Source organism: Macrosteles quadrilineatus, unplaced genomic scaffold, assembly GCF_028750875.1.
Source record: "Macrosteles quadrilineatus isolate MER2022 unplaced genomic scaffold, UCM_ALF_1.0 Scaffold_3__2_contigs__length_128488019, whole genome shotgun sequence".
NCBI classification, from domain to species: Eukaryota; Metazoa; Arthropoda; class Insecta; order Hemiptera; family Cicadellidae; genus Macrosteles; species Macrosteles quadrilineatus.
Genome location: NW_026542596.1, coordinates 7,124,201 through 7,146,017, shown reverse-complemented (window position 1 = coordinate 7,146,017; position 21,817 = coordinate 7,124,201). Strand labels below are relative to the sequence as shown.

At 34.0% G+C, this 21,817-nt stretch overlaps 1 protein-coding gene across 2 annotated transcripts in view; it reads right to left on the bottom strand.

The window, feature by feature from the left end:
• The window catches only part of LOC128988439 (ATP-binding cassette sub-family B member 6-like), a 45,187-nt gene that overhangs the window by 16,536 nt on the left and 6,834 nt on the right, over positions 1–21,817 (bottom strand). For both annotated transcript variants that reach the window (XM_054409717.1, XM_054409716.1), the window contains exons 2-10: positions 17,119–17,415; positions 16,157–16,356; positions 14,160–14,313; positions 9,414–9,588; positions 8,509–8,675; positions 5,374–5,439; positions 3,400–3,571; positions 1,498–1,673; positions 666–871 (exon numbers count right to left, since the gene is read on the bottom strand). In XM_054409717.1, the coding sequence (XP_054265692.1) occupies positions 666–871; positions 1,498–1,673; positions 3,400–3,571; positions 5,374–5,439; positions 8,509–8,675; positions 9,414–9,588; positions 14,160–14,313; positions 16,157–16,356; positions 17,119–17,415 (1,613 nt within the window). The remainder of the gene's footprint in view (positions 1–665; positions 872–1,497; positions 1,674–3,399; positions 3,572–5,373; positions 5,440–8,508; positions 8,676–9,413; positions 9,589–14,159; positions 14,314–16,156; positions 16,357–17,118; positions 17,416–21,817) is intronic.

The following is a 21,817-nucleotide window of genomic DNA, read 5'->3' as shown; positions in this document are numbered from 1 at the left end:
GTTGGTGTTAAGACAGTAGTAAAACACTTTATATGTTAATCTCTTGAAAGAAGCTTTTTGTGTTTGCAAAGTATGAATAAAGTTGATTTCATTTCATTTCATTTTATTTCATTTTTACATACATTGGATTGATACACTCAAGGATTAAACATAGGGAGTCTTTTAACATTGACTATAATGCTAATTGATTTATTTCTGAACAGAATTTAGCTAAAGACAACTGTTTTTTTCTTCTTTTTTTCTTTTATTTCGATAAGCAATGCAATATCTTTAAAACAAGTAATTTACTTAGTTAAATTTAAAATCTGTTGATGTAAAACTTCCTATTAACAAACTAAACTTATTTCAATTTTTATGATGGTTTTTTACTGAGAATCAAAGAATACAAATTTGTATCTCAGACCGCTAGCAAAATTTCCCTAAAACTATGTCCTTAAAAATTTAAAGACACAATGTTGATTCAGCACATTTGAAACTTTGGCAGTGATTACTAAGTTGCCTAATAATGGTGTTATAGCGACGAAAGTAGAAATATCATTAAAATAGTGTGAAGTGGATAACACTCTAGGCAAGTTATTGGTTTATTTTCTTGTGTTTTGTTATAATGTTATTTTTCAGTACACTTAACCAGACTTAACCTATCAAGTATACAAGTGATGACTGACCTATAGTAGGTGCCAAACCAGTTGAGAGGGACGTAGAGCTGTATGATGTAGGAAGCAAACAACACGTAGTCTCCGACTGTGAGAGTTCCCTCGTTGACTACCAAGTCCACACACAACAGTGACCCGATCAGTAGACCACCACACACAATCACGTTTTGGATAGAGTTGAGGAGGTTCAGCGATACTACACTCTTGAACTCCTCTTTCTGTAAAAATACTTTGAATGAAAATTGATTTGTATTTGTGAACATTAAAAGACACTTACAGGATCAACCTAGATGAATACACATCATTTACTAAATCTCCATGAAAATTAATAATAATAATACAGTAAAACGAGCTTCATTAACACTTCCTAAATTCAAAAACATCTTCAAATTCAAATTTCACTTTTGATTGTTAGAACTACCACACATATTCATTATCAAAATAACGTAGATCATTTGAAATTATTTGTATGTTGGTAAGTTTTTCTTACATTGATATAACATGAAAATTCAAGATCAAAGACTAAGAGGCGCCAAAAACATTCCATTTGTAAATTTTGGTTTCCTAACATACTGGACTTTCATAGTAGTTCTTAAACATATGGAATACGCATTGTTCATTTGTATGTTGTCTGTAAAATATCTGTAACAACATTATAAACTATTTCAGATAATAAATCCTGATACCAACTATGACAATGGTCCTTGACTGGTCAATAACATCAAAAACAATCAACTTTAGTTTCAAAAATAAATGTTACATTTTAACTTCATAATATCTATACTATTATAAAATTGAGGTGGAGTCTGTCTGTCTCTATTATTTATATTTTCACTAAACACACCTGGTACTCCAAGACAGCACTTCTGTAGGCTTGAACCTCATAGTCTTCTGCTCCGTAGTACTTGACAGTCTCAAAGTTGAGTAAAGAATCTACAGATCGAGCCTTAGTTGCGTTATCTGCCAGGTTCATACTACGCTGGAACTTGGTCCTCCACTCAGTTATGATGATGGTAGCGGCTGGAGTCAATGGGAACATTATATTTACCAATGTCAACCTTTCAACCACTTAAGCAAAAAATACAGATAAATAGACAATTTAGTTGAGGCGTTATTGCTGACATTTTCTATCACGATTATGAACAAGAGAGTCCTGACGACGTTTTTGGATTTGGAAACAGACCCCATCCTTAAGTGAGAATGTACCAAAAAAGATTACATGATAATGTAAGTACTCAAACCCAGCCAAAACTTGAAAACCACAAAATATCACGATAATGGAATCTGATATAGTCTCCAGGTAAGAAAGTACAGAAAAAGTACAAGATAATGATAGGAACTCAGCCAAAGCTAGAAAATCACAAAAGAAACTAGAGATCTGTCAATTCTTGATACCACCGATACATGGACATTGATATCACTATCAAGAATCAATCATCAAGTCGATGCCAATACGATACTTAAATTGCCTGTAAAGATCGCGCAATCGGAAACTTCCGTGACCGCAGGAGATGATGATTATGTCTACACACCCGCACAAGATGATAAGAATTTCATCACAATTGTAGAAGACAATAGAAATGTTTATACGACCGCAGAATATGTTTACAATTTAGCCGGAATCATGGATGACGATGATGAAGATACTGTCACTGATGGATATGTCTACACAACCACGGGAGGTGATGAGAATTTTCATTTGCAATGGCAGGGGGCTATGTTGATTTCCATATGACCATGGGATATTCAGAATTCAACTGAAATCAATGAAGACTATTGGGATATTCATGAGAACCAGGAGATGTTAAATATTTTTCCATCATCATGGGAGATGTTGACGTAAACAACACCGCAGGAAATATTCCGAGGTATGGATAGGCACAGCGATAACACCCGACAGGCTATGAATTACACACTTCCAGTCCATCATCTAACTCTTTTTGAAGAAAAGCCTTCCTACATGGGAGTGAAGTTCCTGAACCTGCTACCAGAGACAATAAAAGGCCCCAGCACAAGCAGCACCAGACAACGCTTGTCGGCTTGGCTTGTGGAGAGACCATTCTACACAGTTGAGGAGTTCATGAACTGGAGGACATCACCGATGTTCCAGTGAGTGTACTAAACAACTCTCATAGTAATAACTATCACTACCGACAGCGCCTCAAAGCCCAACAACTTTATACTGTTTTATAATTAATTCTCTGTAATGTTTGACGTCTATTCTGTACTCTATGTTCAAGAATAAAGTAATCTGATTCTGATTCTGATTCCGCCAACACAGAATACAATGATAATCTTAATCTTTACATATGTTGTCGTGATTGTGGAAGACAATGAAGATTCTGTGACCACGGGTGATATTTAGCAGTTAGCTGCGATCACAGAAGTGATAATGGTAGATCTCAGGGTGAATTAGGTCTCAGGCTTACTTCCCATCCAGGGGACAGCACTGTAGATCTAAGTTTTGAACCCTATCTAGGTCGTCTGGTGGTGTGCAATTCATAACAAGTTTACAAAAAAAAAGACAAAATGGGTGTAATCAGGTCTGATGCTTATTTTAAATATTCTTACACTGTGTGTATGTGTTATAAAAAGTGTTTGTTATAGCATTACAGATGTTTGTGTTTAGATGATTAAGAAACGATGAATATAACTAAAAACTAAAACTGAAAAACATATTTAACTAATGCAAAAAAATATCAAATATCCCCTACCAGGCATTAGACATTTATTTTATTCATCTCACCAATATAAAGTGCCATGGTGACAAACACAATGAGGCCAAACCAAGCGTTGAATAGAGAGACAAAATATATAACAGCCACAGCGATGTCCACCAGGGTGGGGATGATGCTGAACAGTATGTAGTTCAGGAGGTTGGTAATACTGTCTGTTCCTCTGTCCATCACTCGTAACACCTACAAAACACAAGTTTTATCTTGAGGATTAGAAACGATAGCAGTTCAGCTGGCTTACCTCAGAATGTTTTAGTCTAGATGTAGATACACAACACAACTGCAGTATTTCAACCTAAGATAGGACTTGTTTAGAGTAGACTGATTAGAAAAACTGTTGAAGTACTACTTTTACCAAGGGCGAAACATAAGTGTTATTTTTTTTTACTTTTTAAGTATCTCTATGTCTATGGATTCTAATTTCCTCAGGTAAGCTAGCTAAGTTTTAGCCTATATAAAAAAGGGCTTATTAAAATATTTGCAAGAGAGTAATTTTAGGTAAATTCTTAATATTTTCTGTTGGTTATGTAGTAGACTTTCAATAATATGATTCATAAAATATTTATGAACTAGCTTGGTTTTCAAAATATTGTAATCTACTGGAAATGGAAATTTAATTATAAAGGATGAATACCTGGCTATCATTTGTCATACGAATATCTCATACTAAGAATTAACTATATAAAATGTTAAACAACACTTCACCCAAATGTAATAATTTTGACAACTTGAGAGCAATGCTTTTCCATTGTTTGGGATATTGATACTATAACGTCATGACGGTGTCCATTTAATTCTTTTTTGTCATGACGTTAAAACAAAACCAACAAAGAAAACCCCACAGCACAACATGCCCTAACCTACAACCTCCAATTTTACAGTTACTATACTATACTACAAAAGCTTTTAAATCCCATCCAAAAACCAATGCAATAGCTCCACGCTTAGAAGATGGGAATTGGCCTATCAATTTGTTACAAATTCACCAGCTCCACCCAACTTAAACCAAAGATAAACACAAATTCCTTCCAAAATATTTCCAACCAACACAGCTAACTACAACAGCACAGTAAAAGTAATGGTGTGATTATGTGTAGTTTTAAATTTGTAGCTTATACAAGTGAAGTGTTGGCACGCCTGACAGACATTTAGAACAGTGCTAGATCTGTAACTGCCATTCTACCTCTGAAGTAACCCCTGTAAAGGGCGAAATGTCAGTTATGTCTTAGGTACTTTTCTGTGTTCTTTTAACCTCCTGGCACTATTTATTCAGGTGAGTTAGTTGTGTGTCCTTCCTTTCTCCCAAACAAATTCTAAAGCCAAGTTGCTTTTTTCCATCAAAAATAACTCTTGAACTGTAATTTTTACAGCATTGGGGGTTGTACCATTTTGTTTAGAGTTAAAAGGATCATAACATACTTAATTTTTATCAAAATCGTTAGAGCTTCAACCGGTCAGATCGATCTGATTTTTTAATTTTTTAGGAAAAATTACCATAAAAAGTTAAAAATTAAAAAACGCCTGGAGATAAAATTTAAATAACCATGCATACAAAATTTCTTCAAAATCAGACCTTGAGTCTAGTCTGTAGCTCTGTAAGTTCACATCCACACACATCATTTCGAAAATCACTTTTCTAAGTTCAGGGGATCCAAAACAACCTATTTCCACCCAAAACTCAAACTCAAAATGTTGACAAAAACATTAATTTATCCATATACTAAGTATAGAAAAGAAGGTAAATAGGTCTTCTTTGTTATTTCCCTGTGTGTTATTAGACTGGCCTGGCTTCTCACTAAATGTAGTATTACAACTTAAATAAATTTTAATATTTTTAACAATTCTAACATTTATTTGGGTTTTAAGGATGTTTAGAAGAGACTAAGAATCATTACCGCATAAAAGTAGAAATACTTTTTGCTGTTAATTGTGCAATGAAAAGGTTACTTGCAACTGCTCAAAACAGAGCTTTGATTTGATATTACCTCTCCTGTTTTACGAGACAAGTGCCATCGGAGACTCAATCCATGCAGGTGTTGAAACAAAGTCACCTGTAGGAACACATATGAATTATGATCTCAAACACAGTAGATACATCATTAGCTTAGGATACTGCAAGTAGGCGTCTTAACCTATTTCAAAATCTGACACTCATTTGGATTTGTGTTTTGTGTCCATGAAGAGAGCCACATACCATGTTGTGCCACACATGAGAGAGCTGATGTTTACTAGATATTTCTCACCCATTTCAGGGTAAATTGTACAGATTTTGGCTTCATATTTTTGGTAAGTATACAAATAAACAAAATTGTATGAATGAACTGTTCAATTTGGCTGTAAATTATTAAAGATGGTAAATAACATAATATATGATGTAAACGTCAAAATGGACTCTACACAGCACAAACATAACTTATATTACAGTCTAACCTTGATATAACGAACCTCAATATAACGAATTCCTTGATATAACAAATTTCTTTTTATCCCCTAGAACTCTCCATAAGAGACTATGTATATTCTACCTCTACATAACGAACAAATCATAACGACCTTGATTTAACGAATTTCTCGTGATTTCGGCTAAAATAAGACACCTCAATATAACGAATTTATCATTGCCAGAACCTCTACATTGCGAATTTAACCTCTACATAACGAATTGTCTACGTCTTTCCCTTGATATAACAAATCCCCCACCCCAGTATTGTTTTTGGAAAATCTGTTTCTTTATCAAATGAAATGGAAAGGTGGCGTCATCACTTGCGCTAACATTCGTCTGCTCCGTTTTACACATCTCTCTGTCTGCTGTCGCTGCGCACGCAATGTTGCAACTGAGAACTGATTTCATTCACTGAGGACTGATGACGACGTAATCTGTAGTAAGCTGTGATTGGGTGATAGGTAAATATGGTGAATTGTACAATTTTTGGATAAAGAGAAATCTAAGAAAGAATATAAAAACAAAAGCAAAGAGAAAGAATAGCAACATCGTTATTTTAACATTCGTCAATTTACGAGTGTTTTTAGCGAATTTCCCTATAGGGAAGTAGCTATTACCGTAGGTCTCATGGTAAGACTTAGGCCCGGGACCGATTTACTTTTTCATTTTAATGTCCCCAGAGGCCAAAAACACCATTCGTTCAAATTTTTATATATGTATATATATATATATATATACATATATATATATAGATATATATATATAGATTTATATATATATATATGTGTCAGTGAACACGATAACTTGAGTAATTTTTATCCGATTTTGATGAAATTTGGTTTGAAGGTGTAAGGCGGGATAAACTTGAATGAGTTCGCGATCCAGCATGATCGGACCATGGGAACAGGGTTTTATGGGGGGTTTTATGGGGTAAAAATTGGTTTTTCTCACTTTTTACCCTCAAAACACAAAATTTCCCAATTTTTCTCTAAACCTTCTTAAAGAGCTTTAAAAAACAAACAATTCAGTATATCAAAGTGTTTTTGTACGGTTATTGGTTACGGAGAATACTAAAAAAATGGTAAATTTAAAATTCCCATGTTATTCTTATGGAGAATATTGTAAAATGTTGTAGTTTGTTTGTTTATGGATATATTTTGATCAAACTTGGCAAATTTATTTATTTTATAGTAAGCTATCAATATTTTACTAAAAACACACTACTTTATTAGTTTCCTTGTAGCAGCAAACCTAGGTACTCGTTAAACCTAATGTTATTTAAATAGATCAATTGAAAATCAATTCGGCCAAATGGAAATTCGCTTAGACGGCAGGTTTGCTGCGGCAGGGGTATTATTATCTTTAACTTGGCTATGAATATGCACTTTTATAATGACTTATCTAATAATTTATCGTTTTCAATACGATTTGTTTCAATTAGCAACACCAATGCTATAGTTAATGATTATTATTGACATTCCTCTGTTGTGATAAATCAGTACTGTACTAGCCTACCGGCCTATCACGGAGCAGTCAGTAGCTTACAAAACTTTCTATTGTTTTGTTTTGTTCTTTACATGGTTTATGACTACACAATACAGTGTTTGGCTAGGTTTTAGGAGGGTTAGAACAAGCTGTGATTTTAAACTTACAGTTTTTAACCTGTACCAGGGTCAATGCCATTGTCATGATTGCGCAATATTCAAGATCCCTCACCTTTATTATGCCGGATAATTTATGTTCTACCATTGACTATTGGATACAGAAGGTTCTACTGTACAATGAACACTGTACTGTAAAGTATTGTAGCCTATGCTACTTTAATTGTGTTTTAATGAGGTCAAATCCCGGCCTATATTGACCGACGCTGGTTCTCAACCTCGACTTAGCGAAATTCCTGCAAACCTAACCTCTATATAACGAACCTCATTTTAACGAAATCCTTGATATAACGAAATCCTTGATATAACGAATATTCAGTTCGGTCCCTTCAGATTCGTTATACTGAGGTTGGACTGTATAAATTGTATTCAGCCGATTAGTTTATGTCTGTAAATGGAATAACCGAAAACATTAGCATCAAGGAAACTTAGTTATCCAGCTTCCATTGTTTGGGTTAAGCATTGCTTTACTGTACCGGTATGTTCTTTCTAACCTACATGACTTAGAGTAAAAATAAAGGCTTTGACTATTGATTCAACTAAACATTCCATCTAACTAACGGATGGAACTAACCAACTAACTAAGCGGTCTAACTTGTCGCTAGTTTTTTATCAAAATTCTCGTAGTTGATGTGAGCCACTCTAGGCCTATTAGTTGATTTTGCTGATCTCTATTATTAATTTCTGTCACATACAGGAACTTTTTTACCCAGTCAAACTGATGGAATAGCTTATTATTGTGAGCTTTAGCAACTTTTATGACCCATCAACTGTATCAGCAAAAAAAAAATAAAGCAGAAAATAGAATTTTAGACACTAGCGCATTCTGTGACTGGCTCACACAAGTATGTTTTTTAAGTAAAATTTTGCAACAGCTGGTCTAGGTTATATAGATGTTATGATCCAATAACATCAGTACTTCAGTATCCAATAGTCAATGATAAAAGTGTCTCTCAGATTAGTGTAAAAAACTATGAAAAAAGACTTGTTGATGTTGACTCTGAGCTACTACTGACCTCAACCTCTCTAGTAGTGTACTGTTGGATGCGAACCCACAAGAATGACCTCATGTTGTTGAGGAAACCCATTCCTCCAGTACCACCTCCCTGTAGGAACTTGAACCCAACGTACGTCACTATCAGGTCCCAGCGGAAGTAGAGTGGGGTGGTAGTCATACTGTCCACTGTAACCAGCAAATAACATTGTCAAGATTTAGAAAAAGTTTAATTTTTTTTATCAAACCTTTTTTACTAAGGATACTGCATTTATTGTTTTTTTTTTTTCTTGAGCGAAGCTCTTATACGTTGACTCTTATGCATTTTGTAATACGCATACTCCTCCTAGATGATCAATCAATCGTTTTAAAATTTTGCATGGTGATAAAGACCATATCGGTGAGTGCCAACATCTATATGGCGTTAAAAAAGTCTCTCAGGAATCCGCCCCGCTGGGTCAAAAAGTTTCAATGTAATCCTTATGGAAGCAGTATTTTGACACATAAACAAAGACATATGATCAGCTGCTGACTTTTTAATGCAGTAGATAAAGAAATAGCTGATAGCATATTTCCACAGATATTAAAACAGAAACGGTATGGATCATAAATATAATCAAATGACGACACTAGCTTGAGGTCTGTGACGTAGGAAGTGGTGAAGGAAGTAGTAAAGGCAAGCAGTCTGGACACCGGACTGTGGAAACTGTTTGTGAGGATTAGATAAGGTATCTGCAATCCTAAAATGCTATTGGAAGGGAAGGAAACAGGTCCGCGACATAGGAAGTGGTGAAGGAAGTAGTAAAGGCGAGCTGTTCGGGATATGGGATCTGTTTATGACCATTAGATTAAGGTATTCGCAATCCTATGATGCTATGGGAAAAGAGGGAAACATGCACAATCACACATTCTACGGAATCAACTCACCAATGAGCTTATTGTAAATGGGAACAAACAGGTTGATGACTCGGCCTGCCACTAGCAGAAGGATGCACACCAAGACTTGTAACTGTAGACGTGCTGACCTTTTGGGCCAAAGAAACGGCATCAGGGTCTTCATCCTACGCCATGCTGTACGCCACGTCGAGCCAGTGTTGTCATCCTGCAAACAGACTTGATTAAATAACAAGATTTTTACATGGTTTTTAGGGCAAGTATACAATGTCGATTTAAAATTATATTTGAAACAATCACAATCTTTTGGTTCCAGAGTAGGTATTCTCATATTTCTAGTAAAAAAAAGATATTGGTATTCTTCTAGTTTCAGTTCAGGCATTCTTCTAGTGTAGGTATCAGTTAGTTGGCCACTGATATATTAACTTTTTGAATTAGTTTTCAAAACAGCCTGAAGATGAAAATGTAGTTTTCTAAAGCGATTGTGAAATTGAAAAATATTATTTACAGGATTGGCCTTTAGTACATTAAAATTTAGAATTACTTTACAAGAATAGGTTTATCAAAGGGAAAAAAGCAACTTGGCTTTGGAATAATTATTGAGGAGAAAGGAAGGATACACAACTGACTCACCTGAATAAAGAGTGGAGGTCAATATAATATATAGAAATTACACATCAAACTGATATTTCCCCCCTTTCAGGGGCTTCTTCAGAGGTAGAAGGTAGAATGGCTACAGTTCTGGCACTGTTTTAAATGTCTTACAGGCTTGCACACACTTAGATTGTTTACACTAAAACTTATAAACTGTATACACTTATATATATTTACACCGTTGATTTTACTCTATTACTGTAGTTAGTTATGTGGGTAAGGAAGATTTTGGAGGGAATTTGAGTTTATCTTATGTTCAAGTAGGGTGGAGAGGAGCTCGTGAATTTGTAACAAATTGTAGGCCAATTCCCATCTTCTAAGCATGGTATTGCATTGGTTCTTTGTTAGGGATTTCACAGCTTTTGTGGTGTAGCAACTGTCATATTGGAGGTTATGTGGGTTAGGGCATGTTGTGCCATGGGTTTTCCTTTGTTGGTTTTAACGTCATGAAGGTGTCCATTCATCCTTTATCTTAAATTTTCTGCTGTTAGACCAATGTATTGCGCAGGGCATTTACACGAATAAAGGATTGTTTCAAACCTAAATATTTATTTAGATTATATATATTTGGCGAGACATCATGAGAAATGTACATTTGAGCTGTTAAACATATTTACGTGACATATCTTAATTTTTTACAAAAATATTATAGTAATTGAAGAACTTTTTATGAGTGAGTGGCCTAATATTTATATATAGTATATTAAATAATTATATATAATAAAATATTTAATATATATTATATACTAGCTGAATACCCGTCCTTCGTTCGGGATTGGCACATAAGTATAAAATGCTTATTGCATTCATACTCAGGCTTTGCGTTTGCAATGGGGGGAGGACACAGTTTGATAAAATTTGCTTCTTTAAATTTACGGTATACTATAGTATTACACATCTACCATAGCCATAATGTTCTACCACTCAAACTAAACAATTAGAGAAAATAAATTATTATAGATTTGCAAAATATCACAAATTATTCATGAAATTAAAAACATAAATATAACTGTAAACAACCCAACTTTGACAATTCTCATTGTGTGTCATGGTTTTTTGTTGCTACTTGGTTAAAAATTAGCTGTTTTCATAAATAAAAAAATAGTGCTGCACCCTGTTGGTAAATCTTAAAAATTTAAATGCTTTTGCATATCATAGAACCAACTTTTTTAGTTGAAACAGCTGACTAAACTCTCCCTTTTAATATAAACTAGTGGCTTGTAGGGACATAAGTCCCTAAAAAGCTCAAATGTAAAACAACTTTTTGCAATACCGGTATTTAAACAAACTCAGAATAACATTATCTATGTGTCAGAATAGGCATCCCTACACCATATCTTTTGTGTTAAAACCAGTTTGTTGTTCTTCTTTGTTTGCTTTTGTTGATGTCATTTTCAATAAATAATTTGAATCACTCCAGTGGTTTAACATGAAAAGGCAGCAAACATATCGTTGTTTGTGAATAAATACTGGTTTACTAAGGTAGCTTTGGTCTTGTGGTTAATGAGGATAAATAAAAGCTTCCCTGTTTGGAATTTTAAAAATTCATTGGAGGTTCGCCTTCAGATGAATTGAAGACACCTGCAATTTCATCTGCAGTAGGCTTATTATACCTACGACGATCCATATTTATCCTGTTCTAATTCACTGTCACCTTGTACAACCATTTCTTCCGAAGCTCTTTTGTAAATTTGTGCAAATGGATTTTCTAATAGAATTTCAGCTAGTTTTGACAATATTTCAGGTTTTAAGTCACTATTTTCTCGACGCCTTTGACGAATTTCTGTTGCTGTTGATGTGTCAATAATGTACAATTGGCCATACACGGGGTCTTCATCATGTTGAGGCAGCAAATCTGAGATTGAACGATAAATCTGTCCTTGAATTTTGAAACAGTATGGTCCTTTTCCTGGAATATCTTTCTTACTGGCTGAAAAATAAGCAAAAGCCATCGCACTGTTGCATTGTCGAATGAATTTATACAGTTGTGGGCTCTCTTCAAACAAACTTTTAAGTTCTACATTAGTTTTTGACTGAGGAAGGTTAATAAGTCCGTTATGGCAACATGTCATAAAATGATTATTCGTTAGTTCTTCTCTAAAATGAAGAGCACTACATTGAATGCACTCTTGGTCCAATAATCCTGCATCATGGATCTTTACATTTCTCTCGTCTACCATGGGTCTCCTAAAAAGGGGTTGTAACATATCTTGATTAAGTTCGTCATTATCTACTCTTGCTCTCCTACGCGCACTGTCATTCCTATGAACAGTTTCCCGCCTTTGTGGTATTCCCCTGGCGTTCATATTAATTACAGTACTTATAATGAAAAGAATATATATCCAGCAGCCTACATACCAAAACATCTTGAATCCCTGGTGATTTTATAAAAGTATGATCGAATATGATTACTCTACGTTGTATATTCACTGCACTAAAAAAATTTACTTAAGAAGGAATGCAAATACACCATTTTAGAACCAATAACATTTATAGGTTATTTTAGTTGTATTTACACAACCTTAACCTTAAAATGTGTAGAAATATAAAGAAAACAACATCATTTAAAATAAACTTGAACATATGATTTAAAAATAAAAACAAAACAGAAGTTAGATTTCATTTCGACTCTTTGATTATTTATACAGAATATTTATTCCATGTCGTTTATTCCTTTAACACGACAATAACGTAAAAGCACGAAAAAATGAACTTGAGTATATGATTTAAATATAAACAAAGAATGCAGACGTTTTTCCGACTAATCTTCAATATTTCAGTTTTATTATAGTATACATTTCATAGTTGACTGGCTAAAAGTAAACCAAATGCGTGTATTGATCACTGGTTTCAAATCTGTGGCACAGCTGTTTTAATTTCAAAAGATGTAAACAAATTAAACCCCATGTTGTTTTAATGGGAAAAGTTTTATTCTGTTGCGAATTTATGGTAAAAAAATAAGAAAAATGAATAGTTTTCCCTCAAAATTCACGTCAAGACCTTTAAAATAAGACCCCTCCCATCCTTCTACGGCCATCCACTCACTCACAATTTCTTTACAAAAATTTGACTTACGGAATTATATATATAGATACTCATAAGGTTAACATGGGGAACTGCAGAGCGACTGGGGCGGAGCCCGAAAGGTTTTTGAGATAAGAATATGCCTACATGTTAATCGGGAATGTGAGCTATCATCATGCCAAATTTCAGCCCAATCAATCCAGTAGTTAATGCGTGATTGAACTTCAAACAAACAAATAAACAAACAAACAAACAAACACACAAACTTTCACATTTATAATATTAGTAAGATTAAATATTTAATATATAATAAATATTTATAACACTCGTCGTGAACATATGAAAAAATTACCCCTTTTAACTATGTGTTGGAAATATTTTAAATTTAATTTCCCCCTAAAAAGCTTGTCTAGCTCACCTTTATGCAGAAGTAAACAAACCCAATTTATTTGAGTAGTTAGTAAAATAAAGGTTGTTGTTTATATCATACAGATAAATTTGAATTTGAATGAAATTATCCATTTCAGTATCATTTAATTTAGATCACAAATCTTTAAGTTTAGGTACTTAATACATGTATTGTATAAGTCATTATAGTAAACATATTATGTTTATAAGTCAAGATATTTTAGGTGTAGGTACTAAGTCTTATATAGGCCACAACATGAAAAATAAACTACAATGAGTTAATAAAAAATATATATATATTGTACAGTAAGTTTTAGCTGTATATATTTCAAGCCCTTGAACTGATAAATCTACCTCCAGTGTTAAAGCCTAACTTAATCTCCCAACTGATTGTGTCAAGACAGACAACAAATTTATGGTCTAGATAAAGCATTACTAATCATTAATCAACCAGTAGTATAGTTTATAACAAGACGATTTTTCAATATTACACTTTTAACTTGTTCATCCAAATTGTGTTAATGACTTAAAGTAAATTGTTTTTTACCTTAAGGAACCTATTTTCAATGTGAATAAATATTTTGAACAGAAAAACATTTACAAATTATCAATATTTGAAAAAATGCATGGAACGACAACAAACAATAGGCTAAGATCTGACAGATAACAACAAAACTAGCAAAGTCACCTGACCTGTCGAGATTGTTGAGAAGTGTGGAAGGCGTTGTTCAGATTGACGTAATCTTGAGTTGTAACCACCCCTGGAGCTCGAAGGCCGAGGCCGAACAACAATAACGACAACACATATCGGCTCACAAACAACCCCATCTCTGCTTTATCTGAAAACCTGCAATGGTAAAAATACTATAGTTTATTACATGTTGTTACTAAATTTTCTGGTTTAGCCTACTCGAAAGCCTTTGGTTACACATAAAAATATTATTAACCATTTAAAAGATTTGTGACATCAATTTTGTTTTGTGCATGAATGAATAGCCGCTGGTGAAGATATGACTGTGGCACTGACACAAAAGGCCTAGCTAGGATTGGTTCTGTATAAGGTGTGTTCAAAAGGTCCAAAAGTAAAAAAATATCGGTTTTTATATTACAAAACTTAGGGCGTTTTTATAGCCTAAAGAGCGTGCATCACATGCAATCCGCTGGCCTGACAAATATAGCTTAGTATATTAAAATGGTGATTTCTGTCTGGTTGTTTTATCGGAGCGGCTGAAGGGAGCCTCTCGGGATAAAGCAAGATGAAAAAATGACGTCATCACACCAGCAGTTACTGTCATAACTTAGTCTAACCATAGATAAAACATACTCCCTTAGTAGATTTCTCATCCTTATGGAACAGCTGAAGACAATTTTATTGTTAGTTCATGTACGGTTTATGTAGAGGTCGTGTTTTGTTTACAATTTGTTTCCCGTTATTACAGCCATTTAAAACCTCGTTTAACCAAATAATACGATCTAATCATAAACAATAACTTGTCCCATAGTTATATAACCAAACAGTAAAGCACAAATCAAGAAATTAACCCTAAAATAACGGAAACAAAGTTTCATCGACACTAGCGCCTTTGTGTCACGTACATGAACTAGACACGAAAAACGTGCTTCAAAATTTACAATGGGATGGGAAGTCTACTTGTATTGGTTAGTCTATGGTCTAACCAACCAAACTTGCTGATAATGGAAAAATCAAATGAAGGTTAAATTCCGTTCATTAAGTACAATGAATGCCTCAAATTCTAACAAAAGATGAACAGTTAAGAAGAAATGGCATTCTAAGCAAAATCTTTGACAAAAAGTTAAGTGTCACCAATGGGATTCTTCGATCTGGATACCTCTAGCACGTCTGCCAAGTACTCTATCCACTAAACAGCGTAGATTACTAAGAGTATTGTACAAGATTTAACGCTACTTGGCTCATATATCTGCTTGGAACAGCCAAGAAAAGAAGACAAATTAAAAAAATATAAAGAGAATAAACAGAAACCTTACAGGGTCTTGCAGATAAGACTGTCATGTGTGAGATACCCTCTGTTCATATAAATATTTGTGTATGATAAGTGATAAGTTCAAAAGTGATTGGCATCAAGTTTTAAAGAAGCCTTTGAAAAGTTGAGTCATTGATATTTACTATTGAAACATGTTAAAGCACATTAAATCCATTATTGTCAATTTATCCTAGTAATGTTTTTACTCTTTTTTGTACACACATTTAAATCAATGACCATGTCAAACTTTATTTTGTTGTTTAGATAAAATTCTCATATTTAGGTCTAATAACATCACAAAATTTATCTAGCCTAATTAATATAAGGTAAATTACATTGATTGGGTAGGCTAATAGTTTTAACATAACTATAAAAATAGAAACGCAAGACTTGTTTTATCAAACAGCTGAAATAATTATAAACAAATTCATATATGTACAATTTTAAACTATGAACTATGAACCAATTGAAGTTCCGATTAAGTCATTAAGTCAAGAGTTCAGCAGGAGCATTAACAGATATGGTTCGGAATGTGCTACCTAAGTGTTTGTTGCATGCGAGAAAGAGATTATGCATGGCTGATTCTTGTACAAGGATCTTTTGTATGTATGCTTAGACTAATTTTAGTACAATGACCCATCTAACTACAATGGTAAAAATTAGACTACTATCAAACTACTAACTTACGAGGATGGATGAAACCACCAGTCGTGACGCCCTAGATTTACAAATGTAAGGTTTTCCATGGAAAACAGAAACGTCCAAAATAGAAGTAAAACAAGACCGTGACCTCTTGCTGGAACAGTTGGCAGCTGGAAATGTCGTTCAACCCACACCAGTACAGCGGAGAATATGAATGATATCATGCTGACTGACGTCCATACAATCTGCAACCAGTACAAATAAAAATTAGCATCTTTCATAACTACATTATCCTTATTCTTTGACATATTCTGCACCCTGGGAGTCAAATTTATAACTTAACTATGCTTGGTCTTTGTATCAATATTGTTAGTGCAGCAGACCGTTAGTTTCATCAATGACTGAGCATATAATGAATGGTTATGTCTATGGAACCAGCTGATGGTCTTAGCATAGACTAAGCAACACACGTAGACTTCTCATCCCATTGTAAATTTTGAAGCTTGTTTTTCGTGTCTAGTTCATGTGCGGTGACACTGGGCGCTAGTGTCGATGAAATTTTATTTAAATTATTTTAGTGTTAATTTCTTGATTTGTGCTTTACTGTTTGGTTATATTACTAGGGGGTGAGTTATTGTTTATGATTAGTTTGTATTATTTGGCTAAAAGTTGTTTTAAATGACTGAAATAACAATAAACGAATTGTAAACAAAAATCTACCTCTATAGTACACCATATTACAGAACCAACAATAAAATTGTCTTTAGCTGATCCATAAGGATGAGAAATCTACTAAGGGAGTATGTTTTATCTATGGTCTTAGTCAGTAATACAGCTATGATCCCATTCATTTTTCATTACTCCTTCACCCATCTTAGTCTTAAAATACACACCTTGGTATGTCGTTATAAAAAAATATCCTAAATCCAATCCAACCATAGCAAAAGAAGAGCTATTATTAGCTTAAAGTAAAATAATATTTTGCATTGTGAAACAAACATTATTACCATGTATCCATAAATGACTCCAGGTTTGAACAATATCACTTGAAGAATAAACCTCAGTAAAGCAAGAGCACATAACACAAAAGTAATGAAAATCTGGAAGTAGTAGAGAGGCGAAGATGGAAGCAAATCCATTGACACTGGAGTGCCATATTTACGATACATCCATAGTTGTATTGATCCAAAAAATATGATGAATATGCCAGTTAGAACAGCAGTCTGAGTCGCCATAAAACATTCTGATATGCCATTATCCACCCATAAGGTGGTGATGGTTATGTTCGGCGGACAGTACAACATCTGAAACATAACATAAATTGTAATACATATTACATAATATATAATATGGTTCATATTATATTATATGATAATATTAATCACCGTTCGGAATTATTATGCTCATCTTTGAATCAGGAATTTAGGCCTTGCCTACCTTACATTAAAAGTTACATAGGCCTACTACCTTTCACGAGCATAATATATAGATACGGGACCGATATAATTTTTAATTTTGATATCCCTCGAGGCAAAAACACTATTTGTTCAAATTTTGACAAATATCCCTATGGGCCTCTAGGGAAGTACTATAGCTATTAACGTAGGTGGGTAGCAAGGTAAAACCTGGGCCCAGGAACGACTTACTTTGGTTTTCATTTTCTTTTCATTTCCCCAGAAGCTAAAAACACTATTCATTCGTTCAAATTTGTGTATATGTGTATTTATATAGATAGCCTATGTGACTGTGAAGGTGATAACTTGAGTGGATTAATTTTAGTTCCATTTTGATAAAATTTGACTTGAAGGTGTTGGCGGGATAAACTTGAATGAGTACGCAGCCAGCAAGATTGTGTCATCGGAACAGGGTATTATGGGGTTTTAATATTTTCATGTATGTGCTGCATTTACTAACCCAACTTATTTAAAAAATCCCATTGGATGTCAGAAAAGACATGTGAGGAAGATAGGTCAGACTTCACGCGGGTTTGTGACAGTACCGTATTAAGTCCTTTGTAGTTAGGTTGGAAAATTAAATTTTAGGCCTATTTATTTATCTATTTATTGAATTACTTGTCAGTACACGTACATCATAATAACAGGGCATAGGCCTAGTTGTTAAATCAAAGACTTGATTTAACAATAAAACTAATACACATATTTTTAGACAAAAACTACTGAATCTTCCCTAAATGTAATATTTTGCATGACAAAAGTTGAGCTACAAGGAGCGGGTAGGTTTTCATACTAGGATCTCAGTCTCACCTAGGAATTTATTCATTCATTCATTCATTCAATATGTAGTTTATGTAGTAGTATAAAAGAAAGAAATCAGTGCAAAACAATGTCTAAAATGAATCGCCTAATCAATCAATCAATTATTTAAGATGGGGACGCCACTATGTACGTATTTTAAACCCAAACTAGTGGCTTGTAGGGCCATAAGTCCCTAAAAAGCTCAATAATATAAAACAAATTATTCTAATATTTAAACAAACCAAGAAATATATTATCTATGTGTCAGAATAGATCACTGTACGCCAAATCTTTTGTGTAAAAAACAGTTTGTTGTTAGCCTTTCTTTTCCTTTGTTGATGTTATTCTCAATAAATTATTCGAATCACTACATAGGTTGAACCACAGAATATAGATAAAGCCTAAACTAGGAATTCATACTAATTCTAGCAGTCTTCCAAGCAGTCTCCAAAAAATCTGCCAATAAAAGAAGGTCTAGTCTTGACCGTTTTTTTTTTTTTTTTTTTTTTAAGAAAGTCTAAACTTATAAAGGATTTTCCAGATCAATTAAGATTTTTGAACCAATGTATGTATATACAAGAGGTTCTACCTGCGAATTCACGGGTGTACAGAAGCCACCATTAAATTAATTTAATCAACTTCGATTTGATATGTTATTTAAAGGGCCCAAGTTCGAGAAATTGTCATCTGAAAGGATGTTAAAAGCAGTGGAACCTTCATACCTTACGTCCTAAGGTGGCCGAGGTGGGTACGGTTGTACCTGAACTCGCCGCTCTCTTTCACGACGTCTTTAATACTTTAATACAATACTTTTCAATGAAATGGTGACTGTTAATGATCGGTGACAACCTCTTGGAACGAACAACATACATGGTTTGTTAATCTCATATTCATTGTGTTTAGAACACTTTTAATCACTCACTTTTATCAAACAGCTAGAAAAAGCTTCTCTATCCATTCACCGCACCTCTTTTAAGAACATGAAAGTAAATAATAAAATAAGTAAACAAAAATGTAAACAAACAAACTATATTGTCAATTGCATTGACCAGCTGTTGTTTACTAAATTAATCAAATAACGTTAACTTCCAAAACATGCAAGGCGTAGCCCTTTGGAAATCAGCCTGTGGGGCAGAGCCCTCAAGGAGTTTGTCCATATCAATACTTTTCGGCAAATCTATACACTCTAAGCTTCATTTTAATATGCCATATGCCTATATTTTTATTTGGTAAATGGCCTTAACCGTTTACATAAAATTTGATTGTATCACTTTAATAATATAATAGATATTAGGCATGTATTAGGCATATATTAGGCTGGAATATTTGTAAATTGTGAGCTACAGGTCTGATAATATTTTTATTTCTGGTATTGTAGGCCTAATTATGTTTAGTTTGGGTCTCCCTAAAAGTAGACAGGTTTTTATGAACCCAACATGCTATTCCTTATAGTGATCATAAAAAGTTAGAATTTTAAAATTTTGAAACAGTTTCTGACGAGGGGTTCTAGTAGGAAGAACTTTGCCAATAATTTGTGTTTTTTTTGTAATTTAAAAATCTTTTTTGTATGAGGAGAGTTACCCCAGAACCAGATGAGTTACCGTACGGTATGTTAATGATGAGAAATACTTTTAATACTTTTTAATACTTTTCAATGAAATGGCGACCATACAAAGTAGGTATTTTAAGCCAAGTATGAATGGAGATGAGTGTTGGATGAGTGGCGCGATCTTGTAGTCTTGTTAGTGACTAAGGCCGACTTATTGCTTACACAGCTGTTTAATAGCCCATACAATGGCTAATGGCAACTAAGGGACCTAAAGTTTTTATAGTGGAATCCGAACCACATTTTTGCCTTGATAGGCTATATATACGAATTGGTCTAATTTGCAGGATAGTACTGCGGACAGTTGTAGTACTCACTTGTGCGGACGTTAATCCACACCAGGGAGTATCACATCCACAGTGCATGCCTAATAATATCCACAATTCGTAACCTCCTAGTAGCTGGATTACAGGACGACGCCACCCATTAATGTTTAGTTGTAAGTAGGTACAGTAGTTTGATGAAAAAAGTTCTGAAAAACTTATATATATCAGAGAAACAGTGGCTAATAAAGACATTTTAATTTATTTATTTAATAGTGGGTCCTCTTAAACAAAAGCATTGTGTCATCTGCATAGGCTATTAAAAGTTTCATTTTTGTTATGTTTGGCAGATCATTGACATAAAAAACAAAGAGGGACCCACCATTGACCCCTGTTGCTCTCCACGTTGCACTTAATTCCAGGATGAATTTAAATGTTGACAATTTGTTTATGATTTTAGTTCTCTGATATTGATTAATTAAACTTAAATAGGAAGAAAACCAAAGTTGTTCTTTTTGTACAACTCCAATTTTGACTAACTTAGGGTATCTTTTCCATTAAAATATCGTACCATCTGCGACCCATCCAACGCCCCTTTGGTTTGTCGCCCCAATCCATACCCCGCTATGTCATTACCGCCAACCATTTGTCATCATTGGCTATTGATTTTCGGGTATTAAGTTTTAAGTCCTTTTCTAAATTCAAATTGTGATATGTATTATTATTTTCAATATAATTTGTTAACTGTATTCAATTGCCTTCTCAAATATTTGAGAAAAACATGAGTAAAACAACTGTGTACGATAATTCTTAAATCATTAACACAATTTTTTTATAATGAACTCGACCTTTCTTCCATAACAACACACACCTAAAATGGTTCCACATACCTAAAATAAGAACTGATTAGGCCTAGCCTCCAAACGAATCGTTCACAACGATTCATTGCAAATGAATCGATTCCATTGTGCATGAAATCCGTTTTTTACCCGCTGTTAGCTATCCACAGTCCAACAAGACATACGGACTTGTCCAAAGCACCATATTAGGCCTACCATGCCTAATGCTCAATGGATTTTAAATTCGTAATTTTTAACTTCGTTTTGCAGCCACTTTGGAGTCTTTACAACAAATCTGATTTTATTTTAGGATTCAGCATGCAAAAACTGTAGGTAGGGTAAAATATTTAATATTATTGAGCGAAGCTCTTATACGTCGACTTTTATGCATTTCGTAATACGCAAACTCCTCCTAAACGGCTGTTTTCAAATTTTGCATGGTGATAAAGACCATATTGGTGAGTGCCAACATCTATATGGCGTTAAAAAAGTTTCTCAGGAATCCGCCCCACTGGGTCTCAAAGTTTCAATGTAATCCTTATGGAAGCAGTATTTGACACACAAACAAAGACGTATGATCAGCTGTTGACTTTTGAATGCAGTAGATAAATAAATAGCTGATAGCATTATTCCACAGATATTAGAACATAAACGGTGGTATGGATCATAAATATAACCAAATGACGACACTAGCTTGAGGTCCGTGACGTAGAAAGTGGTGAAGGAAGTCGTAAAGGTGAGCA